Source organism: Pogona vitticeps, chromosome 8 (genome assembly GCF_051106095.1).
Source record: "Pogona vitticeps strain Pit_001003342236 chromosome 8, PviZW2.1, whole genome shotgun sequence".
Classification (NCBI taxonomy): Eukaryota; Metazoa; Chordata; class Lepidosauria; order Squamata; family Agamidae; genus Pogona; species Pogona vitticeps.
The window spans coordinates 1,003,533-1,020,703 of NC_135790.1; the positions used below are offsets into that span (position 1 = coordinate 1,003,533).

The following is a 17,171-nucleotide window of genomic DNA, read 5'->3' on the forward strand; positions in this document are numbered from 1 at the left end:
CACAACATGAGAGAAGGTGGGGCAAGCTCTTTACATTCATTTCAGCAAAGAAAAGACTCTCTCTCTCTCTCTCTCTCTCTCACACACACACACACACACACACACACACACACAGAGAGAGAGGGGGGGGGAGAGAGAGAAATGATGTGGGAGATGAAATCAGACTACCCATCAGCAGAAGGAGGAAGCTGACAGGAAATATCTTGAGACAGGTTTCCAACCCATGACTTCCTGTATGATGGGTGTGCATGTGCGTCAGATTGCAAACAACGAATCAAAACACCCTGCAGTTCCACGTGACACCCACCATGCTCAGCCTGCCTCTGCACCCAGGGACCAGCTGTCAGAGCGCATTTTGGCCCACACGGTTCCCACATAGCACCAGAGAGCGGCCTGCCAGTGCATGCAAAGGTGCAGATCTCCCTTCCCCCAAACATCACCCTCTGATCCGGATTACAGCTCCCATCAGCCCCAGCCAGTGCGGCTAACGATCAGGGACAGTGGGGTCAATGGACCAAAATATCTAAAAGAGACCATGTCGGTGAAGGGCTGCAGGGAGGATAGTGCTGGTCATCTACCTTACCATGAGAAAAAAGGATACATGTTGCAGGTTTAAAAATCCAAATCATTTTTTAAGTTAGATTAGAGGCAACAAGAGACAAATTTTAAATCAAAGTTATGTATCTCCATCTACACCATTGGGAACAAAACCTCTCAAACTATTTTCAACTGTGTGGAAATTATGTGCCGTCACTCCCACTTGAAACTATTGCTCAAGTGAGCAAACCCTAGGATTTGGGAGTGGAGCAAAGTTTTGGACAGGAAAAAAAAAACCCAAAGACTTGACAAAGTTTCTCCTCGAGAACTGGCCAGTCCAGAGGATTTGCTGACCATTTCAAATCATGCAGAGGAAAAGCATTCCACTGAATGTTCACATTTCCCGGCACAAGGTTTTGAGAATTAGGACCGGTTTGGGGATCTCAGGCCTAAATTAAGGGAGAGACCGGCTCCCCCCTCCTTTCATGCTTTACCAGTTCCATCAGGGGTGGACCTCACAAAGGTGGGCAGCATCTTGACCGCGGCGGTGGGGTTGGTGTCCGCCCCCAGGCCTTTCTCCATTTCTCTCCGGAACCGGGCCGAGACATCCTGCAGGATCTCATCTGAAAGCCGCAGGTGATACAGGTACTTGTCAACCTAGGGAGAAAGAGGGGGGGGAACCCACAATAAATACTGGAAAATGATGGTGTTTGGGAGCATCATCCACTCTTCTTTGGTCGTGGCCATATACACAATAGGAAAGAAACGTTGTCCAAACCAGGATAGTGTAAGTTGCAAAACAAATCTTATAAGGTGATGTGCAAGTAATTGTTTGCAGTCTGTGGCCCCCTTCCAATGGGCCAGGCCCCCTGGGGGGGGGCTGTATGTCCTGTCCCCCTTAAGAAGGGCTGGTCTAGAGAGGATTAAATGCTGAAGCTCTTCACCATTTCCTAATCTCAGTTCTCCAGTAAGAAGCAATTGATCAGAGCTGGCAGGGTTGATCCTTTTCCCTCCATGCTTCGCCTGCCAGCCTACAAAATGCCCACGGCATTGTGCTATTGACATATTAATGGTAAGATTTCAGGTGGACAAAACATTTGGGTGGGTGGGAGCAATCTATCAGCCTGCCTGGATCATCATCCTGGAAACTGGCCGGCATTCCCACATCTGGGAGGGACTGTTCGGAAGTTAGTGTATGTTGGGGGGAGGGGTTCTTTTAGAATGAACACCAAGTACAATAGAAATATGGGGTGGCTCTTAAGCCACAGAGCAGGTCAGACAACTCTTCCATCACCGGAGAGGTGGTGGTGGGGGGAAAAGCCAACCTAAACATTGGACAGTTCCACCCCCACCCCCAGGAAGCTGCAGGAGGGAATCAACCATTCCTTTTACTGTTATTCCCCATCTTTGCACAAAAAGGAGCACAAGAAACAAAAACAGAGATGGGGACATTGTAGTTATGATCCAACAACTTGCCCCAGACCATGGCAGGAGAGGAATTCAAACCTGCAACCCAGCATCCATGTTCTCTAAAAGATATGAAGGGAAAAAAGGGGAGGGGAGGTATGAAACTGCACTGAGAGCTCCCAGGAGATTTTACAAGGGCCAGAAAGGGTCAGAGGACCCTCCCCCCCCATGACCCCTTTGAGTACAAGTCCTGAGGTTGAAGGCTCCCTTCTCCATTTCTTGGATTTGGGCCAGCCTGTGTGGCTGCCAAGGTGGCCTCATCAGCACCCAAGATTTCTAACCAAAAAACAAGGAGAGAGACCGCCAGCTTCCAATGCTATGGAAATGCTAGTTAAATCACTCAGTGACATTAAAACACCACTGGAGGAAATTAAAGGCTTCATGTGACTTCCATGTGCCCACTGCTCTGGTGTGGGTCCACACAGGGCCGACACTTCCGCCTGATGCCCTGTTCCATTTCCTTTTCTGTGTTATGCTTATTTCTTCAGGTGCTCCACTCTCCTCTTGCCTTACCTAATACTGTAATCCCCTTTCCCAAGAACCAAGCAACCTGAGGAGGAAACAAGGGAAACAAAAGAAAGACAAAGGGGGAGGCACCAAAGAAGCTCGGGAGGGAACAAAGGCCTTCAGATACACAGAAACATCTGGGAGCGAGTTGTGTCAATTTGTCACAGCCAAGCCTGGCCCTTTAAACCCTATCCCATTTTACTGTTCACAGATCACAAGCCTTCTTTCGCAATCCATGAAAACTTGTGTCTTATAAAAAGACTTTGTTTTGGTTTGGTTTGTGGTATCATGCATTTTGTTTTTGTTTTTTACTTTTTCATTTGTAATAGCTTGGCTTAAGTATGCAAACAGCCCCAAGAAGTGATTCAATCAATCAGCCAATCAATTAATCAATCAATCAATCAATCAATAAACTTGCCAGTCTTCAAGGTGGCACAGGACTGCCCTAAGAGGAAGCAGACTTAAGAATTTGTAGTTACAAACTAGTTATATCACACAAGTGCTATTATGTAATAGTAAGTTGTAAGCCGCCTAGAGTGGTCTTAATTGACTAGATAGGCGGGATATAAATAAATAAATAAATAAATATAAATATAAATATTAATATTATTAGTAGTATTATTAACAACAACAACAACAACAACAACCACAACCACAACAACAACATAAAAGGGACTGCCACAGAGAAATACCCTCTAAGGCCTTATTTTCCAGTTACAAAAAGCAGTGATGATTGGTTTTTAATTAACAAAAGGGGGGGGAAGTCTCCATAAAAAAAAGATCAGAAAGGAAAAATCTTGTGAGTTTGGGGACACCATCGGATTGGGGCTTTGGGATCCCCAGCTCCCCTTCTCAACAGAGCCATGCCATAAAGAACCACAACGGATTCCATTCTTAAAGGGAGGTGGACTCTTCCATGGCTGTGGGTGAACGTGGGCAACTTTCCCAGCCACCTTCCAAAAAAGGGAAGCAATTCTGCCTGGGCAAATCCCCAAGTCTCCCAACTAGAACGAGCACAAGGCACAGCTCTGAGGAACAGCCGCAGGACACAGGAGGTGAAGCAGAATCTCCTGAATGGTGGTTGAGGCCACGCCACGGGAGAGCAGGAAGGCAAACACGTCCGTCCCCAGCACAGAGAGAGAGGGAATCCTGCCGGCGCAATCCCTGGCCCCGACACATCCGGGAGTGAGCAGCTCGGGGGTCACCAGGTTTTCTTCATGTACAGAGCAAGAAAAGCGATGCGAACCTGAATATTCTGGATGCCTCAGCCCAGTTTGCTTTCCCAGCTGTCTGGAAAAGGAGGAGACATTGTGGGAAGCCAGGCCGTTTCCTGGAAAATCTCCTCCCTTCATGACAAATATCACACACAGAGCGAATTTCACAAATCTTTTCAAAGTGGATACAGCCTGCATGTCCAGGAAGGTGAAGGGCTACAACGGGGGGGGGGAACGGCGTTAGGGGGGAGCACCCCCCCCCTTTGGACACCCTGCTCCTGGCACAGGACCTCAGAACAGGATTCCCCCCATCCCCACTTAACACACAGGGCCACAGCCATAAAACGCCTGCTATGCCAGCCAAAGAAGGACCCACGTGCAATTCCAGCATCTCCGCCGCCCTGCTGCTCCTCCACCTGGTCCCACCTGAGTGCTTTCCGGAAAGCGGTAAAGTTCTTCTCTTTCGGGTTCAGCTGAACTCAAAACTTTACCCAAGGCTAAGGTGAACCCAAGCTGAACTCTGGCAACTAAGTTATCAGTTTTTTCCACGGTTGATTAGAGGGTGGTGAGCGAATGGCTGGCATTCAAGCCCAAACGCAGCTGCCCTGGAAACATTTCGCAGCAGAAAGTTCTGCTAGTTACCTGGCAGGTGCTGGCCACATCATCAGTCCCCCATTTGTGAAGGCATTGTGCTTCAAGACTGCAAACAAACAGATGATTAACCCTGGAAATGGTCACGTTCAGCCTTCAAACCACAGCTGAAAAAACTGGACACCATCCAGGATTGGGCCATTTGGGACGTTCAACTAGCCTTCCGTCTGTAACCAAGCACCACCTGGGTCTGTCAGTTGAGCTCTACCTATGGTTAAGCAGAAGCCCTTTAAAGAGAGCAATTAATTGCCAGTTATTTCTGATCTCTGCACAAATGTTGCCATCCATGACAAGAGATGCTAGCCCGTGCACCAGTTTAAACTAACCTTGGTGGGCTATCGGTTGCTGCAAAGGTGGAGGGATAAGAACTTCCACATTTTATACGAGTTCCTTGTTCACCTAGAAGAAACCTTGACCAGCCATAGGCGATCAGGAAGATAATTATCTGTACACCAGAAGTAAAGACACACACCCCCAAAAAGCTTCTATATTCTAGCTCAAAAGTAAAGTTGACCTTTTAACGGCCCTTTTCTGCAATTCCTGCCAAGTGAAACAATAGCCATCCCACTTCCTTCATAGCCACGTAATTTAGATCTGCTCTTACAAGTTGTCTACTTCTTCCAAGATGGGAGATGGACATCTTGCCAGGCAAAGTCGAATCTCTTGTCAATGGGGTCTGGGTTCTGCCGATCGGGAACAGAGACTTGGAAGGACTTGGCTCGCATCCTAGCTCAGACCTCTGGCTTTCTCAGCATGCCTAGAGGAGATGGGTGGAGGGGTCCCTACCACAGGCTCTCAGCCTCAGCAAGCAATGGGCCCGAGTTCAAGTCTAAGGTCTCTTGCAGCTGGGGCCAGCATGTTTTTACTCCGGAGTAAATCTCACTAAGTTCAGCAGGATGTGCTTTTAGGTTAAGTCCAAAGCCCTGTAAAGTGCTTGTCTGCCCTTCCTGAAGACCTTTCTGTCACTGGAAGATGTAGCAACTGCAACACAGAATAAGGAAGAGCGAGAGACAGAATCCTTGGTTTTGGTGGCCAGTTCAAACATGCTGGAAATAGTGCCGGGATCATCTTTACAACATGCTCTCCTTGTATGCTAAGGCAGCCTCTCATCCTGACAGCCACGGAGCCAGAGAAATTATTGCTAGCTTCCTTGACTGCTAAACATTATAAGCCAAAACGAGCACACCCACCCACCCACCCCACTGTCTCCCCCTCCCCGCATCTCCTAAAGCCCAGGTGGCACCTGTTTGCAGTGCGCAGCTCACATAATAGAAGCCTCTGTGAGTCAGGCTCACAGGTTAGCTGAAAAAGTCCCTTCCTTTTGCTGAAAAGAAAACAGTAATTAAGAGAAATAACCTTCCACCATCCCTTGAGTGGAGGCAAACCTAGTTTAAAAGTCAACGTGAAGAGGACAAAAAGTTCATGTGGCTTTTATGCAACCTCCAGGCAAGTCTCAACAGCAAACAGCCCAAGGTTACCTTTCCAAGGAGCTTGGATTCTACAGCAGACAAGAGGTGCAAAAAGCATGCAGGGAAATTTAGAAAATGTGGCATGAAGGCTAGAGAATTGCTCCCACCCGATTCTCTCTTGCAACCTCTCTAGGGCGTTGGGGTTTTTACAGATCTCCATGCACGACTGCTGCTCACCTCTGAAGGAACCATGGAACATGGCCAGCTTTCACCAACCAGAGAAAAGCTGCAAGCAGTTGATCAGCTCTCTGTTGATTTTGGCCACTACTAACAGTTTGAAGGTAACATGCAGCACTCGTAATAATAATAAATGTGTGCTGTCCAGCTGTCTCTGACTTACGGAAATCCTTCTCAGGGCGTTTTAGATATAAAGTGCTCAGAAGTGGTTTAGAAACCCCTTCTTCTGGCCGTGCTCTGGGCCTCTATGGCTCCCCCAAGGCCACACCGAGGTGCTCTTTGCCTCCAAAGCACAGGGGGGGACCACACTTCCAACCTCTGCCTCTGCAACCAGATGCTCCAACTCAGTCAGCTCACACATAGCATTGGAACCTTCAAAACAATGATGGCGAGATTATTATTATTAAAAGTATTTTCGTCATCGTTTAGTCGTTTAGTCGTGTCCGATTCTTCGTGACCCCTTGGACCAGAGCACGCCAGGCCCTCCTGTCTTCCACTGCCTCCCGGAGTTGGGTCAGATTCATGTTGGTTGCTTTGATGACACTCTCCAGCCATCTTGTCCTCTGTTCTCTCCTTCTCCTCTTGCCTTCACTCTTTCCCAACATCAGGGTCTTTTCCAGGGAGTCTTCTCTTCTCATGAGATGGCCAAAGTATTGGAGCCTCAGCTTCAGGATCTGTCCTTCCAGGGAGCACTCAGGGTTGATTTCCTTTAGAATTGATAGGTTTGTTCTCCTTGCAGTCCAGGGGACTCTCAAGAGCCTCCTCCAGCACCACAATTCAAAAGCATAAATTCTTTGGCAGTCAGCCTTCCTTATGGTCCAGCTCTCACTTCCATATATCACTACAGGAAAAACCATAGCTTTGACTATGCGGACTTTCGTTGGCAAGGTGATATCTCTGCTTTTTAAGATGCTGTCAAGGTTTGTCATCGCTTTCCTCCCAAGAAGCAGGCATCTTTTAATTTCGTGGCTGCTGTCTCCATCTGCAGTGAAAGTAAAATTTGTCACTGCCTCCATGTCTTCCCCTTGTATTTGCCAGGAGGTGATGGGACCAGTGGCCATGATCTTAGTTTTTCTGATGTTGAGCTTCGGACCGTTTTTTTGCACTCTCCTCTTTCACCCTCATTACAAGGTTCTTTAATTCCTCCTCACTTTCTGCCATCAGAGTAGTATCATCTGCATATCGGAGGTTGTTGATATTTCTTCCGGCAAACTTGATTCCGGCTTGGAAGTATTTTCACTACTCTTTAAAACTTCAAGTCGCTAGTCCACGTGAGCATGAAAGCAGTTGCAAAATGTGGCAGCAACAGAAGCTGAAGATTGAAGTAAATGAAATCTCCACCTTCTTCCCCCATTGCAGAAGGAGGAACAGAGGCCAAAGGGAGATCCTCTTGCAGCCCTGTTGCCTTTTGGGTCAATCCTTTTCTCTCAGGCGGACCTACCTCATGGGGTCGTTGTGAGCAAAATGCGAGGACGAAGGGAGAGCCCTGAGATCACAAAAGCAAGCCCAGCTCAAAACAGAATGACTTCAAATGTTTGACTTTGTCAGGGAGTTTTTGGGATGGAAAGAAAGGGACATCTTTCCTCACCCCCCTCCCCCTCCCATTTTCTCACGCTCAAGAGAGCATCTATCCAAGGAAGTTTCCTTTGCCTCCAGGTCTGTTTGAAACAGAAAATCCACCTTCAAAGGCACTTTCTGAAGAAGAAAAGAGGGAAGACCGAAAGTGGTTAATAAAGCGTTTGATCCTTTCCTCCTTGATTTCTAGTACTGAACTTTGTCTACTCTTCCACTCTTGCTTGGAAGAAAACAATTCAGAAGATCAAACACACACCTGGGCTGCAATGCACAAGCTGTCCCCAGGCTGTAACTAAATAAACCACCAAACCTTGGAAGGGCCGTCGGGCCTCACCGGCTGACTTGTGTGGATTGACCCAGTCAAGGAGAGCAAGCCTCAAACCGCTCCCCTTGCTGGCAGTAAGGGGAAACACGCACACACACACCATGCATGGGTTTAGATCAATGCCTGGAAGAGTCAGGTTCACTCAGCACAGACCAGAGCATGCGGGGTCTTCTCCACCAAGGGCCAGAAGAGCCCAGAAAGAAGTGGAGTAGGCATTGCTGTGATTTCATCAAAGCAGAATTTGCGGGGCTAAATTTCAGCTGGAGCTCACAAGGGCTTAAGACCCCAGCACCTGTTTCAGCTACGAAATATGCAACTCTGGAGAGGAAGATTCACGTGACTGTTTCCTTGCCAAACAGACCAGCCAGTTCCGATTTGGGGAACAGCGCTCCTGCTCCAGCGGGTGACTGGGCCACCTTTAAGGCCCCTCCATCCTTCCTTTTGGGAAGCGACCCCCTCCACCCCCAGGAACTCCACAAGGATATCACATCAGAGACCTAGAATTAGCCCCAAAGGCCACTGAGTCCAGCAGCAGATCCAGAGGGAAGGCGCTGTTAGAAGATGGCCATCTGGACTCAGTTTAAAAACCTCCGGGGAAGGAAAATCTCCCACCCACTTCTAAAAAAAATAAATAAATCCATTCCACTGTCAAACAACTCTTACCACCAGGAAGTTCCCCTTAATGATTCGTTGGAATCTCTGTTTTCATAACTTGAATTACGCAACCTTCCAATCTCTCGCTCTCCCTCTTTTTGAATGCCCCTCTTTGGAATAAATGAAATGCTTGGGTTTTTAAAACAGTTCTACGTTGTCCTTCCTTTAAGGAGCTCAGGGTGGTTTATTTGATTCTCCTCCCTTCAGGTCTTCCTCCTAACAACCCCATGAGGTAGGAGCTAAGCTGAGAGAAGGTGACTGCCCCACTGCTTCCCAGTGAGTTCCTATCTGAGTACCGTTTTGAATTTAATTCTTCATCTCGCACTATAATGACAAGCTATGAAAACCACAACCTAAAATTGGTGCAAGAAAGTCCAGGTGGGAGGATTCAAGATTGTTTCACGGCCCCATTCCGTGAAGCGCTCTCCAGCTGTCCAGCCTCTCCCTCTCCTAATGAAGTGGGGTTAACGTGGGGCTAGCTAAGGTTACAGAAACTTTCCGAGTAATCACTCTGTTGTGCCTCTGTTTTATTTGTTATTTTTCAGCCCAAGGCCAGAAGCTGAGATATGCCCCTATGAAGGAAACAACGCTAAGAATGCAATGCTGGCATATTTTCTAACCTCTGGACAGAAATCAAAGCTGTTAGCATTTCTCTGTTCCAGAACATAGGACTTCTCTCTCTATTAAACACACACACAAACAAACAAACTGTGTTGAATGATAAGACAACAAAGAAAGCTGATTCAGTTAGAAATAAGTTGACTTTTAAGGTCTTTAAAAACAGGCACACACAAAAAAAACCGCACGCAGGTGATCAATGAGTAGAAACAAAACTTTACTGGATCACAAAAAAGTTGGCAAAAAAGGTGAGCTTTACGGTTTAGGGTTTAAGGGTGAGCTTTAAGCCCTTCTTTCCACAGGTGGCAAAGCTGGTCTTTCCCCAACAGTATCAGGGCTAACCACTTTGCTTTCATAAACCCCTTTTTAAAAAATTAGAAAGAAAGCAAAACAAAAAAACAAAAACAAAGGAGGACCCTACTTCTGGGATGTCCACCATCTATGTTACTACTAAGAAGCCAAAGAAAACTAATAATAATCCTCTCGAGCTAAGACAGAAGAATGCTTCCCATCTCTGAGGGGTGTTTTGTCCGCCTAAGCCTAGACAACCATGACAACGTGTCCTACCATAATCCCAAAGAGGGCCTGGGTTATATCAGAACTTAAGAAGGAAGTGACTCTTCTCTCTTCTGTAAGTCTGAAGGAACAGAAAAAGGGATGAAAGCTGGAATGCTCAGCCTAGGTTGCAGGAGAGGATCCTTCAGGAGCTTTGGAGTGCAAAGACGGGAAAACAACATGAAGGCATTGATTTCCTCATGTGATCTGGAAGAAGCAACGCCCTGCTGTTTCTTAAGAAACGAGACCTCTCTCTGTTTCTTCATTTGAAGCCTCCTCTGGATGGATGCCCAGAAACATCTTCTTTTGCACTAATTTCTGTTGGAGACTTGCAAACATGTTGATTTACAATATGATTTTGTTACCTCGTATCCCACCTACAATACCCAGATAATGTTCATGCATCATCTCCTTCCCACTTCGTCCTGGTAACAGCCCCGTGAGGGTGCAACAGGTGGAAGGAGAGCAGCTGAATTATTTTAGCCCTGCTCTCCTAAGCCTCTGGCCATGCACGCTCTTAACTGCTTCACCAAAACCACATTTCTGCTCAGCAGCCCTTGTTGGGCCTCGCTGGGGGGGGGGGGAGTGGGAGCATCTTCCTGACCTGCACAGACATCCCAAAAATAGGGCAGCTTGAACCCGAGAAGAGAATAAAAGTAGCCCTCCAACTCTACACAGCTGTCTTTGGGGTTGCTGAGCACTCCAGGGGCCTTCTAAGTACATTCAGCCAAATTCATTTCCGAGCCTCTCCATGCCGAGGAGGACTACAGGAATCCTTCTCGCCTTGGCCCTCTGGAGACACTTCAGCACCCGGGATGCTCAGTGCAGGAAGAAGGCCTGCTTGGGGACAAGGCAGGGCTTCCAGACCCCACCTTCCAACCTGTCACCTGGACACGGCCGGAGAGACAGGGACACCGAGCCAGACTGTGGTGGTGCAGTGAGGGGTGTCGGACAAAGGAGTCAGAGGTGTTGCGGGTCTGCCCTGCCAAGTCAATTCTCATTCTAAGAGAATTTCCAATGTAGGCGAGATGTTCAAGGCATGGATTACCCCTGCCACCCCTCTCCAGTAGATTTCCGTGGCCAAGCATGGACTTGGACCAGAATCTCTTGAGCACTCGGCCCGCACTGGCTCTCCAGACTCAGAGGATCTAGGGTGCTTGCCCATGAAACCCAGTGGGTAACCTTGCGGCAGACCTAATCTCTCAGCCTGACCTACCTTACAGGGTTGTTGGTAGGGTGCAGCAGGGGAAAGGAGAGCCACAAGCACTGCCTTAAGCTCACCGGAAGAAAGGCAGCATGCAGCTAATACAGAAGTTCTTCCGCGCATGTCAATGCACACGGGGGCTTATGCCGGAGAGCCTCTCAACGGGATACACCCTTTCCTGCCCAAAAGTGTTTTGCTTCAGGCGTCAAGGGCTCCTGGGCAGCCCCACTTGCCACCAGGAAGCCTGCCAGGGCCTCCACCTGCACCAGGTGTTGGGAGTGATGGCTGTGGTTGCGACTGTGGCAGCTGGTCTCAGCACCCCTGGGAATGATGCTCAGCGCTTCTCAGCCCACAGCCTGCAAGGGACAAACCGGCCGTCTCTTGACTGGTCGCTTGCACGCTTGGGTGGCCAGAGAGAAGAAAGGTCACCCTCACACGGACACGAGGCTCAGAGCCGCCGGCCGCCATGACGGAGCGGCCTTCCTCAGCCCTTCCCAGTCCTGGCACAGCCCTGCCAGGCAGTCAGCTGGCCCTGCAGGGATGAGGGCGATGAACCACTCTGCCCACAGGCGGGCGGCAAGCCTGCACACGTCTTCCTGAACTGCCCTTCAAGCAGAGGCCTCCCAGAGTAGACCAGAAACCCACAGCTTGTGGCAGGGACCGCCAGACAACCCAGGGGACAGGCCCCGTTCCTTGCCCCAAGGCAGAAGGGGCCCTTTGCACGTCCCTCCCACACCGAATCTACTGCAGTCAGGAGGCTGAGGGATCCGTGCCTGGCTTCTGGAAGGTTTTACACACACACACACACACACACACACACGCACACTTGCTTTCCCAGTCGCCCTCCCCCACATGTGGAGGTCCCAACAAACTTTCAATGGCTGGTTTTCTGGACCAGGCGGGCAAGGAAAGGCTGAGTGGCCAGGACGGGCTCCCACCGCCATCCCATGGGGACAGGATGAATTTCCAACTTCCCTGCTTCCCGCCCTCTTTTCCCCGAGTTTTGTAACGTCGCTAAGATTTCCGAAGCGCTCTTGAACGCTGCCTCGCTTCTTTGCCGGCCGGCTCGCTTGCTTTCCTGGCGGCCCGGCCCGGCCCTCTGACTTTGCTCGCGGGGAAATCGCCGCCCAGTTCCCCTTTTCAAAGGGCTTCTTTGTTCCCCCTGCCCAGACTCGCCCATCCCGGCTTCTCGGAAAGAGACCGGCCGGCCAAGGGGAAAGTCCTCGTCGCCGGGATCCGCGGAGCAGGCAGCCGGGCTGGTCGGGGGACGCGAGCGGAGGGCCGCCACGATCTCCCCCCCTCCCCCACCGGCGCTTACACCCCGGAAAAGCTGCGCAGGGAAGCTGCTCCACATACACACCCGGCGGGCTGCGGAGCTCGGGGCGAGAGCCGGGGTCCGTTAAAACTTTTGCGGGCTAGCCGGGGGAGCTGGCGATGGGCGGCTGGTCCATTGGAACAGGATATATAAGAATTGGGGGAGCAAGTAGGAGCCTCTCCCCGTCTGCCCCCCCGCCCCCGGCACTCCTGCTCGAAAGCGAGGGCGGCCGGACGCACGTGGAGGCGCCTCCGGCCCTTCCCTGGGAGGGAGGCAGGCAGGCGGGGAGAGAAGGAAAGCCGGCCGTCTAGGCGCCGCCTGCTCGCGGGGCGGCCGCTCCCCACACCCCTCCGGCGGGCTCAGCAGCGCCGGCGGCAGCCCGCCGGCCCGCCCGCCCCCTCCTCATCCTCATCCGGCGGGCCACGCGGCGCCCGGAGCCGCCCCTCCAGGGAAAACGAGGGGAACAGGGAGGCCGGCGGGCGGGCGGGTGGGCGCCTTGCCGGGCATCCCGTCCTCGGGCGCCGGACCCGAAGTCGCGAGTCGGTTGGGACGAGATCCGGAGCGTGGATCCGGATCAGGCCCAAGGTCCCCCCCCCGCCCTGCCCGGTTTGCTGGACAGCGGCTCCCGCCGCGCCTAGACGCAACCCCCCCGCCCGTCCGGGGAGCCGGTCCCCACGTGCTCCGCTCCCCCTCTCCCCCTCCCTCGGGGCCCCGTTTTCCGGCTCGCTCACCCGCTGGACCTGGTCGTGGCTGAGCTCGGTGAAGAAGTACGCCAGCAAGTGGGAGGCGATCATGGCGGGCGCCGAGGGGGAAGCCGGCCGGCCGGCGAAGCTCCACGAGGCAGGCAGGCAGGCAGGCAGGCGCGCCACCCGGCTCGGCTCGGCTCGGCCCGAGAGTGACTCCTGGGCGGCGCGGGCGAGGCGCTGGCATCCCCGGTGACGCGCCCGGCCCGCCGCCTCCCATTGGCCCCGCCAGGAGGGTGTGGGAGCCGCCGCCCCGCCGGAGGAGGAGGAGGAAGAGGAGGAGGAGGAAGAGCCGGAGCAGCTGGCCCGAAAGGGCGCCTCTGAGCACCTGCAGAAGGACTCTCGGGCTCGCCCCGTTCGTCGCGCGCCGGCAACACACGCAGACACACAGCAAAAGCCGCCCGCTCTCGTCCAGGTTTTAAGCAAAAACCCCAACCGTCGGTGGCGGGAAGTCACTTTGATTCGGGCCCGCCGACAGAACAAAGGGCGAGCTTTCGAGCCGGCAGGTCGCCTTGCCGGGGCTTCGCTCTTCCCTCCGGGGCCCAAGGGGCGCCCCTCCCCGCCCTGGAAGGAATGCTTGCGGGCATGGTTTCCTCCCCCCCCCCAACTCAACTCGGTTTCCAATCCCCTTCCGCCCCATCCGCTCCCCTCCCGGCGGAGGCAGGAAGAAGAGGCGACCCACGGGCTCGCTTTTTCCTCGCGGGGATCTTTATTGTGCGCCCGGAATCCACACCTTTCCCCCCCCCCACAAGCCCCGCTTTCTTTTCGTTGCCTCTCGCCCAGAGATGGGAAAAGTTCCTTTTCTGGCCGACACCTCCCAGAATCCACAGACAGCAGGGGGATGCTGGCCGCTGTAGTCCCCCGCGAAAGGAACCGCCCCGCTCTCCTCTCCGGGGTTTCCGTGGGAGGGCTGGCGCGGCTTATGGGGCGGAGGCCGGGGACCCCGGCGTCCGGGCTCCTTCCTTGGCCCTGGCGCGGGCGCCGGAGGAAGCAGAGGCCGGCCGGGTCCCGGCCGAGCATGTGGCGCCCCGGCCCGGGTTGAGCTGAGGACCCGAAGCGCCGCCCTCGCCTTGATCCGCGCCCGCCCAGGCGCTGCCTCCGCCTCCGCCTGCTGCCCAGATGCCGCCGGGGCTGGCGAGCGTGCCGGCTCGCACGGCGCTCCTCTAAGCCGAGGGAGGGAGGGAAGGAGGGAGAGAAGGGCCGCCTGCCCGCTTGCCTGCCTGCCATCCCTCGCTCCCTCCCGAGGCGCGCCCACGGAGCCAAGCGTTCGTTCTGCGGCCGTCGGGTGCCTCTGAGCGCGTGAAGAGGGCCGGGCGCGGCGCTTCAGCCGGGGCAGGAATGAGCAAGGACAGGCTCGGGGCCCGCTTCCAAGCCGCTTCCTTTCCGTTCCTTCCCGTCTGACTCACGCAGCCAGCCAGCAAGCGCTCAAGAGGCGCGGAAGTTGCTCGCCGGCCAGGCACCGCGGTCCCCGGCCTGGCTTGCGAGAGAGAGAGAGAGCTCTGCCCGCGAAGGCCTTCCAGTCTCATGCTGAGCACGGACGGGGGTGGGATGGGGAGGGAGGCAGCCGCGGGCGCGGAATGGCTTTGGCAAAACCATATCCTTTCTGGCTTTCGGTCTGAACCCCCCCCACACACACACACACCGGGGGTTAAGAAGTGGTGGCTATCTCACGGCAGCGTCGCTTGTTTCTGGGGCCTGGCATTAAAAGATAGACTGCCCTTGTGCAAGCAGGCTCTCCCTCCCTTTCACCAGTCAGATCTCTCCTCCCTGGAATGTGGGATCTGAGATGGCCCTTGACGCAGGGATTCAACCGAGATCCAAAGGGTCTGTCTGACAGCCCAACGAGTTCATGCCGTGTTGTCTCTTTATCTTTCCCTGGAAAAAAGCGCCGAATTCTGATGTTCTCCAGTTGAGCCTGCCCCACTTCCAAAGCCTTATGGGCATCCCCGCCCTACAGTATATCTCTCTCAAGGCACCCTGGAACTCCATGCCTACATTTTTAAATGGCCACCACGTGCTCTCAGGTTCTTCCCCAGGGCAGATTCATCAGATAATTTGCGACTGGATTATTTGGTTAGAAACAGAATTAGTTCGTTTGGAAGCAACTATGAGCAACATCGGACAAAGTTAATTTCTGGACCCCCAACACCCAGAACCCCTAATCTGCCACTGGCCGTGGAATTTTGGATGTTGAAGTCCAAAAGGGGGTCATTTCCCCATCCTCTGGGTAAAAACTCTTCTAATTCGAAAGCACATTGAGCGGATGGTTCTGTCTCCGACTCTCCAGAAGCAGGTTAACAATTCACAGACCCTCGGCCCATATGGGGTGGGGGCAATCAAAATTTGAGGAAGGAAAAGATCAGGTTATCAGAGGAACTGCTGCTGGCTTTTAAGGCTGCCTTTGTTAAGCTAAAGAGCCCGGTGCGGGGGAGGGAGGGAGGGCAGCTGCCCTCCATCTCCGGGTGCTAATGACCGGAAACAGGAGAGACTTCCTCTCCAAAATGTCTTGCTTCTGCAGCTGATGGAAGGGGGCGTGCAATTCGGATTGGGGGGGGGGGGAGGACCTGGATCCATGATCTCGCCGTCCTGCTGAGGAGGAGGCAACCCGTCCCTCTTGCTCTCTCGCTTCCTTGAAGAGATCGTCAGCCGCCGTCTCCCCCCCCCCCCCGCTGCTTTGGAGGCCCCTGACCTGGCTCGGATTTCAGCGACCTTTTGGCTACCCGTTGTAAATACAAACACAGTTTTACAGACACAGAGAAGCTGCCGGGTGGCTCTCGTCGGAAGAGGAAACAGCCTAGCAATGTTGCTGCCCGAACTTCTCTGGGCTCTGGAAAGCGACAGAACATGCAACCATGTTGATTTTCCTACTGGCAAGGCGCGAAGTATTTGCAAGTGGGTGGGGGAAAGAACATTACAATGAGGCCAATTTTTATTGCCCTTGATGGGACTTGTGCATGATTTAGATTTTACTGGCTAATAACGAGATCTTAATTTATGAAAACAAGCTAGTCATAAAATGAATAGATTTCATTAAGGAGCAAACAAGGAAGAGTGCATGAGGATGTTAGGAAAGGCTGGCTGGTTTTACTGTTTATTAAGAACCGAGGTAGGTGATCCATTAACTGGTCAATCAGTTAAAGCCATTTTGATGAACGAGAGGATAGTCATTAATTTGACAGCTGATTTGAAAACCTTATTTTTAACGGACGGAGCAACAAAAACGTCAGTTGCACCATCTTAGAAGAGACGGGTCCACTTTCTCACTAAATATGTGGCTGGTGGCTCTTCAAGAGGGTTTCTTGCTACGAAACCTTCCTTTTGGCTTCAGAACTCTTACTGGGAAGCTAACATAAGCACACAAAAGCAGCGGAATCTAACCCATGTAACTAAGATTTCTCTGGTCAGGTAAGATGACTCGTATTTACAAATGCAAATGTTAAACGAATCAAGCAAACCCCAAAGAAACAAAACAAGACAAAACTATATGGCACCTTATTAAAGACTAACTACTATTATACTTTAACGTGAGCTTTTGTGGACACATCCACTTTATCAGACATATGGAACCAGATTTTTTTCCCCACGAGATTCCTGGTTCTCTTTCCTGCAATGAGCTGATAAGGTGCAGCCTCCACTTCAGACATCCCAAGGTAACTAAGCTGGCATGTTGGCACTGTTTTCAGCTTGAGAGAAAGGAAGGGGCATGATCCTCTTGCTTCAAGTGAGATTACCCTGCTGACTTTCCCAAAGATGATGATGTCCTCCTCCTCCTCCTCCTCACCCAGTGTGCCAGGGCTGCCCCAGGGCAAAGGGGATGCTCTGGCATCTTGTCCTAGCCCAAGTGCCAGCCCTCTACAGCCATGGCATCCTCTGCTTGCCTTCCCCCCCCCCCCGTATGGCACTCTGGCTTTAGTGGGTGAAGAACTGGCAAGTACTTCTCCACCCTGCTTCAGCCAAAACTCAGACCAGACCGATATATGGTCTTCCTTGATCAGAAAAGTTAGGAAGCTGCTGGGAATTTCATTTCTCCCTTGCAGGTATTTATGGGATGCTGTTATATGGAAAAACTTGCTTGACCAGGTCACTGGACTGGATGCTTAGGATTGCTTCCCTCAAAGCCTGTGGGATGTCTGCAAGGACAGCCATTCTTGATGTGGGTC

At 52.2% G+C, this 17,171-nt stretch overlaps 1 protein-coding gene across 2 annotated transcripts in view; it reads right to left on the reverse strand.

Annotated features, from left to right (window-relative positions):
* LOC110072091 (hexokinase-2) overlaps positions 1-17,171 on the reverse strand; it is a 46,133-nt gene that overhangs the window by 18,902 nt on the left and 10,060 nt on the right. The window contains exons 1-2 of one of the 2 annotated variants that reach the window (XM_072979370.2): positions 13,000-13,196; positions 1,032-1,194 (exon numbers count right to left, since the gene is read on the reverse strand). In XM_072979370.2, the coding sequence (XP_072835471.2) occupies positions 1,032-1,194; positions 13,000-13,062 (226 nt within the window). In that variant the 5' untranslated portion in view covers positions 13,063-13,196. Of the gene's footprint in view, positions 1-1,031; positions 1,195-12,999; positions 13,197-17,171 lie in introns of those variants that run through there. The other variant, XM_020780130.3, reaches the window with a different exon arrangement.